At 38.2% G+C, this 13,794-nt stretch overlaps 1 protein-coding gene across 4 annotated transcripts in view; it reads right to left on the bottom strand.

The window, feature by feature from the left end:
* LOC126262474 (endoplasmic reticulum metallopeptidase 1-like) overlaps positions 1 to 13,794 on the bottom strand; it is a 254,455-nt gene that overhangs the window by 51,354 nt on the left and 189,307 nt on the right. For all 4 annotated transcript variants that reach the window (XR_007546733.1, XM_049959136.1, XM_049959137.1 and 1 more), the window contains one exon: positions 10,741 to 10,896. Coding sequence is in view for 3 of the 4 variants with exons in the window: in XM_049959136.1 (XP_049815093.1) it covers positions 10,741 to 10,896 (156 nt within the window). In the remaining variant the exon portion in view is untranslated. The remainder of the gene's footprint in view (positions 1 to 10,740; positions 10,897 to 13,794) is intronic.

The following is a 13,794-nucleotide window of genomic DNA, read 5'->3' as shown; positions in this document are numbered from 1 at the left end:
TCTTGGCAAGATGGAAATGACAGTTTTCTTCCACACTTAGTATTTAGTGACGAGGCAACATTCCATTTAAATGAAAAGGTGAAACACCATAATGTGAGAATATGAGGTATAGAACAACGATATCAAGTTGTACAATGTGAGAGCGAATCTCCAAAATTTAACGTGTTTTGTGCAGTTTCACGGGTAAAGGTGTATGGTCCATTTTTCTTTGCTGAGAACACTGTTACAGGAAGCACATATCTCGATATGCTTGAGAACTTTCTTTTCCCACAGTTGAAGATTGATTTGAATGATTTCATTTACCAACAGAATAGGCCCCACCACACTGGCATCTGGAAATGTGGGAATTTTTAAATCAAAGGACTACTAAACAATGGGTCTATCGCACTGGACCAAATGATTCAGCCTTACATTACTGTCCTCTAAGGTCACCGAACATGACTATATATGATTATTTCTTGTGGAGGTTTACAGAAGGCTATTTATGTGTCTCTGTTACCAACAACAATTAATGAACTGACACATTGTATAGCAGCAGCTTGGAAGCCGTGACTCAAGAGACAGTCACTGCAGTGTGGGAACAATTTGAATACCACACTAACATATGCTGTGCATCTCAAGGGGGGGGCATATTGAGCACAAGTGAAAAGGTATGAAAAACGCTTTTTGGGATTCTTGTTCAACAAAAACAATATTCATTGTATATATTTGTTAGTTTCAGAAATAAAGACATGCCAATATATGTCAAATCAGATGATTCTTTTTCATAAACCCTGTATATTGCCATCCCCATATACCAGAGCTGGCTACAGTGTGCCAAACTTCACAGGGGCCATGTGTGGGCAAAGACTTGGTCTGTACTGGCTTAGCTTGTTCCTTCAAAGAAGTACTCGGCACAGCTGTGGTGCGGCAATTTTCAGTCTATATCTAATATGTATGCATCTATACTCTGCAAGCCATTGTGAGGTGCAAGCAGAGGGTACATTCCATGTGAGTGATATGTAAGGGGTTGTAGTATACTCCTAGAGTAAACATTTAAAGCCGGTTCTTAAAAATTTGTTAACAGACTTTCTCAGTATAGTTAAGTCTATCTTCAAGAGTCTTCCAGTTCAGTTCCTTCAGTATCTCCGTGACATTCTCCCACAGATTAAACAAACCTGTGACCATTCATGCTGTCCTTCCCTGTATATGTTCCATATCCCATGTTAAGCCTATCTCGTACAGGTCCCGCACACATGAGCAATTTTCTACAACCAGTCGCACAAGTGATTCGTAAGCAATCTCCTTTGTAGATTGATTGCAGTACCTCAGTAATCTACTAATAAACCGAAGTCTAACCCTACGCTTTACCCATAACTGAACCTATGTGATCATTCCATTTCATATCCCTACCAAGTGTAACACCCAGGTCAGTGTTATATCCAGGTCCTTGTACGAGTTGGCCAATTCCAACAGTGACTCACTGGCCAATTCCAAAAGTGACTCACTGATACTATAGTCATAGGATACTTCATTTTGTCATTTTGTGAAGCACAAAATTTTACATCTCTGAACATTCAAAGCAAGTTGCCAATCTCTGCACCACTTTGAAATCTTATCAAAATTTGACTGTATACTTTCACATAGTACTTCATTACAGGTAAATGCATCATCTGCAAAAAGCCTGATTTTACTATTAATATTGTTTTCAAGGTCATTTATATACAACATGAACAGCAAGTGTTCTGACACACTACCCTGGGGCACACCCCAAGTTACTTCCACATCTGATGATGACTCTTCATCCAAGATAACATGTTGCATTCTCCCTATCAAAAAGTCCTCAATCCAGTCACAAATTTAATACCCCATATAATCATAGTTTTGGCAATAAGCATAGGTTTGATACTGAGTCAAATGCTTTTCAGAAATCGAGAAATACAGCAGCTACATGATTGCCTCAATCTAAAGCTTTTAGTATGTCATGCAAGAAAAGTGCAAGATGGATTTCACATGATCGATGTTTTCGAAATCCGTGCTGGTTGGCATACAGGAGGTCATTCTGTTCAACATACTTCATTATGTCTGAGCTCAGAATATGTTCCAAGTTTCACAATAAAGCAATATTGGATGGTAGTTTTGTAGATCATTTCTATTACCCTTCTTGTAGAAAGATGTGACCTGTGCCTTTTTCCAAGAACTGGACTTGGTTTTTTGTTTGAAGGCTCTACAACAAATTATAGTTAGAGGAGGGGCCAACTCAGCTGCAAATTCAGTACAGAATCTGACAGGGATTCCTTCGGACCCTGGAGTTTTGTCCAATTTTAATTATTTCAGCTGTTTCTCAATACTACTGACACTAATACTCATCTCATTCATCTTTTCAGTGGTACAAGGATTAAATTGGGGCAATTCTCCTGAGTTTTCCTTCGTGAAGGAACATTTGAAAATGGAGTTAAGCATTTCAGCTTTTGCTTTGGTACCCTCAATTTCAGTTCCTGTCTCATTCACTAGGGATAGGGCACTAACTTTGGTGCCACTAGCAATCTTTGCATATGACAAGAATTTCTTTTGGTTCTGTAAAAGATCATTTGACAGTATTCTGATATGGTACTCACATCACACATTGCTCTCCTGACAGCCAAGCACGTTTCATTGAGTATCTCTCTACCTACAGCCCTATACTTTGTTTTATACCTGTTATGCAGTAATCTCTGTTTCTTTACAGTGACTGTATACCAAGGAGGTTCCCTCTTATTATGAGCTGTTCTACTGGGTACACATATATATAGTGCTTGGCCAACTATTCTTTTAAATCTGAGCCAGAGTTCGCCTACAGCCTCCTGCCCCGTGCTGAAAGTTTCAAGTTCCTCACTGAGATATGACACTATTGATTTTTTTTATCTAGTCTACTGAACATATAGTCTACTGAACATATACATCTTTCTGCTTGTTTTAGTTATCCTTTGTACTTTGGCAACTGTTGTTGCCACAACTGTGTCATGTGGACATCCTCAAAGAGGTCAGTTCTATTTGTTACCATAAGATCAAATACTTTTCCATCATGAGTGGGGTATCTATCTACCTGTTCCAAGTAGTTTTCACATAAAGCATTTAGTAAAGTTTCACAGGATGTCTTTTCATGTCCACCACTAACGAAACTGTAATTTTCCCAATTAATTGTTGGTGATTCCAGTATGATTGGGAAACTTACATACAAGTGAACTGAGGTTTTCTCTAAAGTTTTTGGTTACATCAAGAGATGAGTCTGGTGGGCGATAGAAGCATCCAATTATCATTTTATGTCCACCCCTGATACCGAGTCTTGCCCAAACAATCTCACCTGCTGCTTCAATTTCTACCTCAACGCATCCAAGTTTCTTGTCTACTGCGACAAATACACCACCTCCATTTCATATTTGCCTATCCTTTTGATAGAACCTTAAATTTTCTCCTGAAATCCCACTGCTATCAATTTCAGGTTTCAATAAGCTTTCTGTATTTAGTTTTATGTGAGCTTCACTGCTTTTCATGAGAGCTTCAAACTCTGGCACTTTGTTGTGAATGCTTCGGCAGTTTACCATTAGGATTTTAATACTCTCACCTGTGGGAGGCATATCTTTCGATCTTACACTGATACTTCTGGGTTTCCTATGGCTATTGTTATCTGGATTGGATGGAGAGTTGCCCAATTAGTAAACCCTTGTGTGCACCCCACACACAGTCAGCTACCTGAGTAGCAGCCTCTGAGGGGTAGTGCACAACTGACCCATTTTGGGGGACCCTACAGTTCTCATCCCTAAGGCTGAAGTTAAGGAAGTTGCAGCCCTGTTTGTCACAGAACTTTCAAAGTCTCTGGTTCAGTCCTTCCACTCAACTAAGAACCGATGGTCAATGATCAATTCTGGGGACAATGCTGCAAATTGTGAGCTTCATTGAAACTCCATGTGCAAGACTGATCTCAACTTACCCTGCCAGTCACTGGAATGACCCAAGAATGTCCTCGGAGCCCAGACTACAGGCAATATTTGTTCCAACATGTGCCACAACCTGCAGATGGTTGCATCCTGTTCTCTCAATGGCTGCAGGAATAGCCTCTTGAACACATTGAATGAGGCCCCCATGCATACACACTGAGTGCACCTGCTGTCCATTCCTGTCATTTCCCTCAGGGGTACCATCATTCGCTATAAGTTTGACATGCCGACGATTAACAGACCCCCTAAGCTTTTGTGTTTGCCTCCTCCTGACACCAGAACAAAACAGGTTTCCCCTAGACAAATGAACAAGTTCCTTTGGCTCAGTTTCAGTTTCAGTGAAAGACAGCACCTCAAATTTGTTGATTAGGGGATTGATATAACACTTTGAGTCCTCCCTGATCCCCGTCCTTCCTGTCCAGGACACCTAGATCTACCATTTACACGCCACTCGCAGTCAAGTGGACAATTAATGAGAGTTCCTGTACTTTCTGCAGAGGAGACAGGATCCACGGGATAGTACTTGAAGTACCTCTGATACAAGTATCACAGGTACACGATTCTCGGGAGCTCTTCCAACACAGCAGCTGCCAATCGTTTGACAGTAGTCAGTGTGATTTCCAGTTGCTTACGAAGATCAACCAACTCATCCCTTGTTTGAGAACAGCATTCATAGTGGGGCTGCATTTTGGCTGGTGCATTGTATTTTAAGGCAGTGAATAAATAATTTTAAATTTGTCCGCTGATTATCTTTTACTCTGCTGAGCTGAAAAGTTGCCAAATCCGTATAAGAATTGAAGCAAATACACAAAACACGATTTCTATTAACACAACACAACACCTGGGGTAAAAGCTACGGTTTTGAAGTTAACTGCGTATGTTAGCAAACTCGAAAACAGAGTTAATTTGTGCTAAAAGCAGGCAATATATAGGGCTATTCCTCTTTAAGGGAAAATTAGATGTAACACAATATGTTACTTAGAAAATCTGCTACAGTAATTAAACCACAGACACCAATTTGCTACAAACTGCTCGTAGATTATGCAAAGGAGAATGGCAGCTTCCAAAAATTCTAAAAAACACACGTTTATTTGAAGTTCAGGGGAGATGTATCCTTTGGAGAACTGTGAACCACAAACACTGATCTGCTACAAAACAAATTACATTTCCAAAACACTCGTACCAGTAAGTTACAAAAATACAGTTTTGTAAGTGTCCAAAAATTCTCAAAATAACCCATTTCTCATGTAATTGTACAATGAAATTTGACAACAATTTTTTAAGCAGGATATGCCCACTACCTGGTATTCTCAAAATTTTAAAAGAGAACAATTTAAGTTAAAGCCTATGATTGACAATAACAGTACAAGTTTATCACTGTTCGAAAATTCACAATATATCACAATACAAATGGATATTGACACAATCAATGAAAGATTAGACAGAAAAGATGCAAACAATAAAATATGCTAATCTAGAACTTTAAATCGCACAGAATCTTGTGCACACGGTCTCACACAAAGAAAAATTTCTAAGTTGGCTTTTATATATAAATAAACGAGCATATTGCATGGATTTTTCACTTAGCTGACTCTGCGCACACTTCTACACTGGTGTGCCAAAGAAGAACACTGCAGCATGAGTTTATCTCAGTCAAAACCACTAAAATGTGCAGCACCAACAAAGTATGTCTACTGCATGTTGCAGTTAACAATGTTAGTGGGCACAACTCTTTTCAGTTCAGCAGTATTGTGGTGACAGCACTGTTTACCCTTAGCTATTTGTTTGTGGTAAGGACGTTCATAGTTCCAGTGGCTATTTGTACAAAAAGAGGTAGTCTATTGATCTATCATTAGAAGCCTTTAAAAATGATGGGGAATGGAAGAACAGAGGGGTGAGAATTCTCAATAGATATTACACACTCGCATAAGCAATGCGTACTACAAATTTGTTACGAAACAATATTATAATACCATGCAAGAAGAATTTAAAGATTTAGTCCACATTTAAAGGTCAAAAAATTACAATAATCAACAGATGGGATTCATTTGTCTATACATCAAGAACCATATGTACTGAATTTAGAGGCATCCACCACCTGGAGAAATTATTGGTACCCATCAATAATTTCTGAAGTCACACACATTATTCCTCTGTAAGTTGCAACAGTTTTTGATGGAACTGAAAGGAAAGTATGCAGACTTTATATATTACTGTAAAGTGTGTGGGTTAAATCAAGGGGCAAGCCTGGAACAATTTTTCAATTTAAAAATTGGCATTGTTGAATTTATGAAGGAAAAAAAAAGAGTGCAATAACAAAAAGAATAGACTACCTGCCTTGCATTTTCAGTTGACTGCACACTGTCCACAGTAAGACATTGCAGAGTGAGAAGCAATTTCTTTCTGATTTGATGAGGATACATTTAAAAAGAAAATTGGGTTATAGACGGGACACATTCTGACAAACACAGTCCAGTTTGCTAATCTCACAGTTGTTAATGAAAATGCATGGTTTGAAGAATTCACTGTAGCCTTGAAAGAGCTACAGGAATTGTTTTCTAAACATTTTGAGGGCACTGCCCATCTTAAATCTGTTTTAGAGCTGTTTTCGAAACAATTTGCCATTTCAGTTGAAAATGCCCCTATGTTGAGTAGATGTGATTGACTGACCTGCATGGTAATTCCTGTTTTTATGACAAATCATTTTATGTTAAAGCTGTCAAGGACATCTACATTGCTTTCCTCAAGTACAGTTTCCACATCCCCATCATGAGGTTGTAAAAGTGCTATACTGTCTTTTGTAATTCTTCAGTTGTTATTTACCATGAAGTTTCAAATTGACTGCTGATTCACCACCAGATGGTACATATTTATTGTATGTCTGGAGCCTCATAGATGTCATGTGGGTGTGGCAAGTTGTAAAAATGAAACATGTAAGCAATGAATGTGGCAAAAATTATTTAAATCATGAGATCAATGCTTACATGTTTCATTTGTACATCTTGTCACATCTAAATGACCCCTACAAGGCTCCAAATATTCAATAAATATGTACCATCTGATTATAAATTGCTAGGTGATTCAGAAATGGTCTTGATAAATAAAAACTGAATAATTACAAAAAGCAACTGGTTGCAGCAATTTCTCAAAACTTTTATTCATCAAAGCCACAGTGTCCAACGTCCATAATGGATCAAAGTTTTGAAATGGTATAATATTTTGATCAACAGATTTATGTGAATGACTTTTTTTCACTTGTGAAACTGAATAAGTCATGATTACGTGATAACCCGACTGAAACTGACTGCATCTGTCTGTATGCCAACAGTTTGTAGCAGACAAAAATTATATTATGTCTTCAGCACCCCAAAAATAATTTAGTAATACTGAAAATATGTTTTGTTTGTAGTCCATGTTGTTGAGAAATGTGAAATATAAAACCAAGTTGTGTGCAGTGAGACTGCACTACTATTTAAATGTGGCATGTTCACAGTTTCCCTCTCTTCCCCTCCTCACACTCAGACAGCATGGCATGATGGTGGGTGATGTGTGCAGCGAGGCTAAGCGCTACAGCACTTGGGGAATTCCTGGCCGCTCCTGCCACATACTGTAAAGTCCATGCATATAATTTCAATTCTGAATGGGTAGCATAAAATCCTTTTTATTTCTCGGTTGTATGTGCGGTTAAAATGATTATCCTGAAGTTATTTTTTTCTGCTGTGTAGGGAGATTATAATTTGTAAATGTATATGCAGGGAACAGTTATGACTTGCAGTTTCCAAAATAAGGGCCGACAAAATTCGTTTTCGCTGAGCAGTACATGTGTGTGTTGTGGTGGTCTGGTTTGATGCAGCTCTCCATGCTACTCTATCCTGTGCAAGCTTCTTCATCTCCCAGTACCTACTGCAACCTACATCCTTCTGAATTTGCTTAGTGTATTCATCTCTTGGTCTCCCTCTACGATTTTTACCCTCCACGCTGCCCTCCAATGCAAAATTTGTGATCGCTTGATGCCTCAGAACATGTCCTACCAACCGGTCCCTTCTTCTTGTCAAGTTGTGCCACAAACTTCTCTTCTCCCCAATTCTATTCAGTATCTCCCCATTAGTTATGTGATCTACCCATCTAATCTTCAGCATTCTTCTGTAGCATCACATTTCAAAGGCTTCTATTCTCTTCTTGTCCAAACTGTTTATCGTCCATGTTTCACTTCCATACATGGCTACACTCCATACAAATACTTTCAGAAACGACTTCCTGACACTTAAATCTATACTCGATGTTAACAAATTTCTCTTCTTCAGAAACGGTTTCCTTGCCATTGCCAGTCTACATTTTATATCCTCTCTACTTCGACCATCATCAGTTATTTTGCTCCCCAAATAGCAAAACTCCTTTACTACTTTAAGTGCCTCATTTCCTAATCTAATTCCCTCAGCATCACCCGATTTAATTCGACTACATTCCATTATCCTTGTTTTGCTTCTGTTGATGTTCATCTTATATCCTCCTTTCAGGACACTGTCCATTCCGTTCAACTGCTCTTCCCAGTCATTTGCTGTCTCTGACAGAATTACAATGTCACCGGCAAACCTCAAAGTTTTTATTTCTTCTCCATGGATTTTAATACCAACTCCGAATTTTTCTTTTGTTTCCTTTACTGCTTGCTTATAACTGCCATCTGGTTTCTGTACAAATTGTAAACAGCCTTTTGCTCCCTGTATTTTACCCCTGCCACCTTCAGAATTTGAAATAGAGTATTCCAGTTAACATTGTCAAAAGCTTTCTCTAAGTCTACAAATGCTAGAAATGTAGGTTTGCCTTTCCTTAATCTATTTTCTAAGATAAGTCGTAGGGTCTGTATTGCCTCACGCGTTCCAACATTTCTACGGAATCCAAACTGATCTTCCCCGAGGTCAGCTTCTACCAGTTTTTCCATTCGTCTGTAAAAAATTCGTGTTAGTATTTTGCAGCCATGGATTATTAAACTGATAGTTCAGTAATCTTCACATCTGTCAACACCTGCTGTCTTTGGGATTGGAATTATTATATTCTTCTTGGGGGCATTTCGCCTGTCTCATACATCTTGCTCACCAGATGGTAGAGTTTTGTCAGGGCTGGCTCTCCCAAGGCTATCAGTAGTTCTAATGGAATGTTGTCTACTCCCAGAACCTTGTTTCAGCTTAGGTCTTTCAGTGCTCTGTCAAACTCTTCATGCAATATCATATATCCCATTTCATCTTAATCTACATCCTCCTCCATTTACATAATATTGTCCTCAAGTACATCATCCTTGTACAGACCCTCTATATATTCCTTCCACCTTTCTGCTTTCTCTTCTTTGTTTAGAACTGGGTTTCCATCTGAGCTCTTGATATTCATACAAGTGGTTCTCTTTTCTCCAAAAGTCTCTTTAATTTTCCTGTAGGAAGTATCTATCTTACCCCTAGAGAGAAAAGCCTCTACATCCTTACATTTATCCTCTAGCCATCCCTGCTTAGCCATTTTGCACTTCCTGTCGATCTGTATGTTGAGATGTTTGTATTGCTTTTTGCCTGCTTCATTTACTCTATTTTTATATTTTCTCCTTTCATCAATTAAATTCAATATATATTCTGTTACCCAAGGATTTCTACTGGCCCTCGTCTTTTTACCTACTTGATCCTCTGCTGCCTTCACTATTTCATCCCTCAAAGCTACCCATTCTTCTTCTACAGTATCATTCCCCCATTCCTGTCAATCGTTCCCTAATGTTCTCCCTGAAACTCTCTACAACCTCTGGTTCTGTCAGTTTATCCAGATCCCACCTCCTTAAAGTCCCACCTTTTTGCAATTCCTTCAGTTTTAAAGTATGAAAGTGAAAGTAGGATGGTAAAATAGATGCACAAATGTCAGTGCCAAAAGTTTGTACACTCAGTAAATCACAATAATGAGTAATCTGTGGCAGAACTGAAAATGAAACATAATGACCAGGAACACACAGTTTAACATACACCTTCAGAAATGTGATTCTGCAGTAGCTAGCAATATATTATACGGTTGTTTCACAGTTCCTATTACAGGTTTCAAGGGATTGTAGAGGGGACTTTTTCTACTAAGTTTTGATAAGGATCCCATGTCCAGAAATGGGCAGTTTGGATATAATACAATTCTGAAGACTGGGTCAGTTTCAAATCTCCTGCTTCATAGAATGTGCACAAAAATCACATAACATTTTTGTCCAACTACATTAAGAGCTGCTAGAAACTGGAACATTTGCAACTAGGGTTGACTGTTGTGTTCGAGGGCACACCACATTCTCGAATTTGAAGAGGACATCCTTTGTTATGTACAAGAAAACTCAATGACAAGTACTCGGAACATTGCCCATGTCACAGTACATTTCTGGACATGGGTTCGTTATCAAAACGTTATCTACTAAATTTCCTCTACAATCCCTAGAAGCCTGTAATAGGAATCATGAAATATCCTGAATATGACACCGAGAGGTACAATTTCAATAGGCATAGAAGTATTATCACTTGGCCACACAAAATGGAAATAAATTACATAGTCAGCTTTGTGTTACATTACATCGATGGAAAAAAAAAACACTAAATACCAATTAAATCATAGTTAAAATTATTTATGTCTTTAATCATATATTATACCATCTTCCTTAATTTCACCTAATATAGTACTCTGCATGTAAAGTGAGAGCAAGAAATCAACAACATTAACAAGGTTTTTTCCTTGAAACAAGAAATCAGTTAGCTTTCACTTAGGAATAACTATCAATACTTACAAAAGCATATATCCTCTGTGTTGTGGGAGACAGTACATTGGCACTGTATGGAAATAAGGAAGGAGTGGCAATTGCAGCTAGCAATGCCGCCAAATTCAAGGCTAATAGAACACCGAGAAATGTTCCACCCTTTTTCACCAGCACAATTAGTGGTGTCTGCAAAAGAAATAACATTTTTTTTAATAATGTAAATTTTCATTTATTTGACAACATAAATAGAAATATAAGGCAATACTACTTCTTGCTGCAGCTTTAGTAAGTACTAATAGTACTACGAAAGAGCGTCAAGAATTACCCACACTTTTCTCATAACACTTCTTCATAATTCTAACATTGCCTTCTATGGATGCACACTTATAGTTGGTACCACTGTAGTCATACACATGCCATTTGATTCTGACCACTTTGGCTGCATCCTGTCAGTGACAATGTAAACAAGTCCATTATGCTACCAGTTTGTACCAAGGAGGAACAATGAGCAGTTATTCAATTTCTCTGGTCAGAAGGGGTCAAAGGACCTGAAATTCACTGTAGACTTTCAGCACAGGGGGCAGTGCTACATCATGTTAAAGCATTTATTTGTGGATCAAGATGTCTGAAAGTGGCTGGTTGAGTGTGACATATGAAGACTGATCAGAATGTTCATCCACCAGAGTCCAAAAGATTCAGATGATTTTAGTGGATAAGCAAATTCCTATGACACTGATCATGATTCTGCTTATCATACCTTTCACGAATAACTCAGCTTCCATAAAGTTTCTGCGAGACACCTTACCGAGGAGCTCAACATCAAACATGTGGACAGTTCCATTATTGTAACAGAGAAGGCGAATCATTTCTGACCAGTATAGTCCGGGTTGGTGAAATATGGATTCACCATTATGAGCCAAAATCAACACACCACAGTATGAGTTTTTAACTCTAGATAACCAAAGACAAAAAAATTACAGACACTCTCATTAGCAGGAAAGGTTATGCTAAACATTATTTAGGACACAAATTAGGCCTATAATGGAAAAGTATATGACAAAGGGAACAACCATCAACAATGAGTCTTACAGCAATCTGTTGACAAACACACAAAAGCCAGTAATTTGTAGCAAACAATGAGCTCTGTTGTCAAAGAAACTGTTGCTCTTGCACGACAATGACTGCATGTGACTCACCACACTGTTAAAACTGTCAATAAATTGTGTTCACAGCTGCTACAATGCCCTTCCTACAGCCCACATTTTGCTCCCTCTGACTTTAATTTTTTTTCTTAGGCCACTCAAGGACGTTTTGTGAGGTCATGAATTTTCCTCAGATGCTGTGTGCAGAAAGTATGTCAAAAATGGCTTAATGACCAACAGAAAACCTACTTCTTTACAGGAATATGCAAGCTTATGGACTGCTGGACCAAGTGCATTAAAAAGAAAAGAGAATATGTTGAAAAATAATGTATATGACAAACCAACATTTTTTTGTAAATACATTGTAAAATCAAAAATGTTAATAATATCTGACTCTCCTTCATGCTACAACAACTTCTTCACACAGTAACAGTAAGTCCAAGAGCTTCTGTGTTGTCTCTTGTTTCTCCCCCTCTTTCCACCCTTGTTCCTACCATTTTCTTTTCTTTTCAAGTGTATCATAAGCATCGCATAGAGCTCTTACTTATCAAGTAAGGTAAGTGGCAATGTGATATTTCATTTGTAGTCTAATGTTATTGTTATTGCTGTTATTCTATTATCTCCAAGTAAGTAAAGGTAAGCACTCACTGTATAGCTGAGGTATAGAGCAGATCACAGGCACATAAACATGATTTTAAAGGTTGCTCAACTTCCAAACAACATGCTTATTAAGTGCTGACTGGCAAAAACATAAAACTTTTTGAGTTAACCTGAAGAAGTGCACTGTGCAAAAGCTCACCAATGTTACAGTATTTTTTACTTGCCTGTTCAAAGTCTAAAACCTCAACTACATGGTAAGTAATTTTCTTTACAGATTCTGTTATTTGAATTTCATCCAGGAATTTCCAACATCATATTTGAACTTCGTAAATCAAACAAAACAATAACACATGTGCTGACAGAATCGCTCAAGTAACAGAATGAAGCTTTCATTCTGCAGCACAGTGTGTGCTGTTTTCAAATTTCCTGCCAGATTAAAACTGTGTGCCAGACAGGAATACAAACCCAGAGACTTATCTTCGATGGGTGAAATTCTTTCTAATGGAGCAATTCACTCACAATTCACAGGTGGTCTCCAAGCTTCAATTCTGCCAGTACCACTGTCTTACTATCCAGTTTCTCATAATCTCTCCAGCATCCCTTTTGGACCAGCATTACAAGAAGAAAGGGTACTGCAGAGAAATGGCTCTACCATGGCCTAAGGGTTGCTTCCAGAATGAATCTTTCACTTTGCAATGTAGTGTGTACTGTTTTGAAACTTCCCACCTAGGCTGCCAATAGCCATTTCTCCACAATTAATATGTACACAAACACAGAAAGATAATTTGTTAATGTGAGGGTTTTCTTCCAAATTGAAAAAACATAAATGTTGAATCTCTACATCCAAACATGAGGATATGCGTCAATCTATCTGCAGGCAAGTCACAGGTGGCACATACTCACACATAAAGATTGTAGAAACTCAGCAGTTTTCAAGCAGGGGTAGGTGTGTGTGGTGCCCAATGCATATATATGTATTTATAAACAGTTAAAATTAGAAATAGAGCAGAAGCTGACAAAGTTAATGAGCCTATGTGATCTTTGTGTGTGTCTCTATGTGTCTCCCACCATTCATTGGCAAATGAGAGGTCAGTCATCTTCATTTTGGGACACTATTCCTACCTCTGAGTTTTCATTTTAGCAATGATAAGTGCTTTCCTGTTTTTTCTATGAACCTGGTGGACCTCCACATAGTGGATGAACTATTATTATGAAAGGACAACTACCTTGGCATCACTCAACATATCTAGTCAATGAGAGACTTCACATAGTCGACAAATTGTTATTATGAAAGGACCTGTACTTGGATGTGAGTCAACGTATATGGTTAATGAGAGACTAT

This window comes from Schistocerca nitens, chromosome 6 (assembly GCF_023898315.1).
Source record: "Schistocerca nitens isolate TAMUIC-IGC-003100 chromosome 6, iqSchNite1.1, whole genome shotgun sequence".
NCBI classification, from domain to species: Eukaryota; Metazoa; Arthropoda; class Insecta; order Orthoptera; family Acrididae; genus Schistocerca; species Schistocerca nitens.
This window is presented reverse-complemented; position numbering and strand designations above follow the sequence as displayed.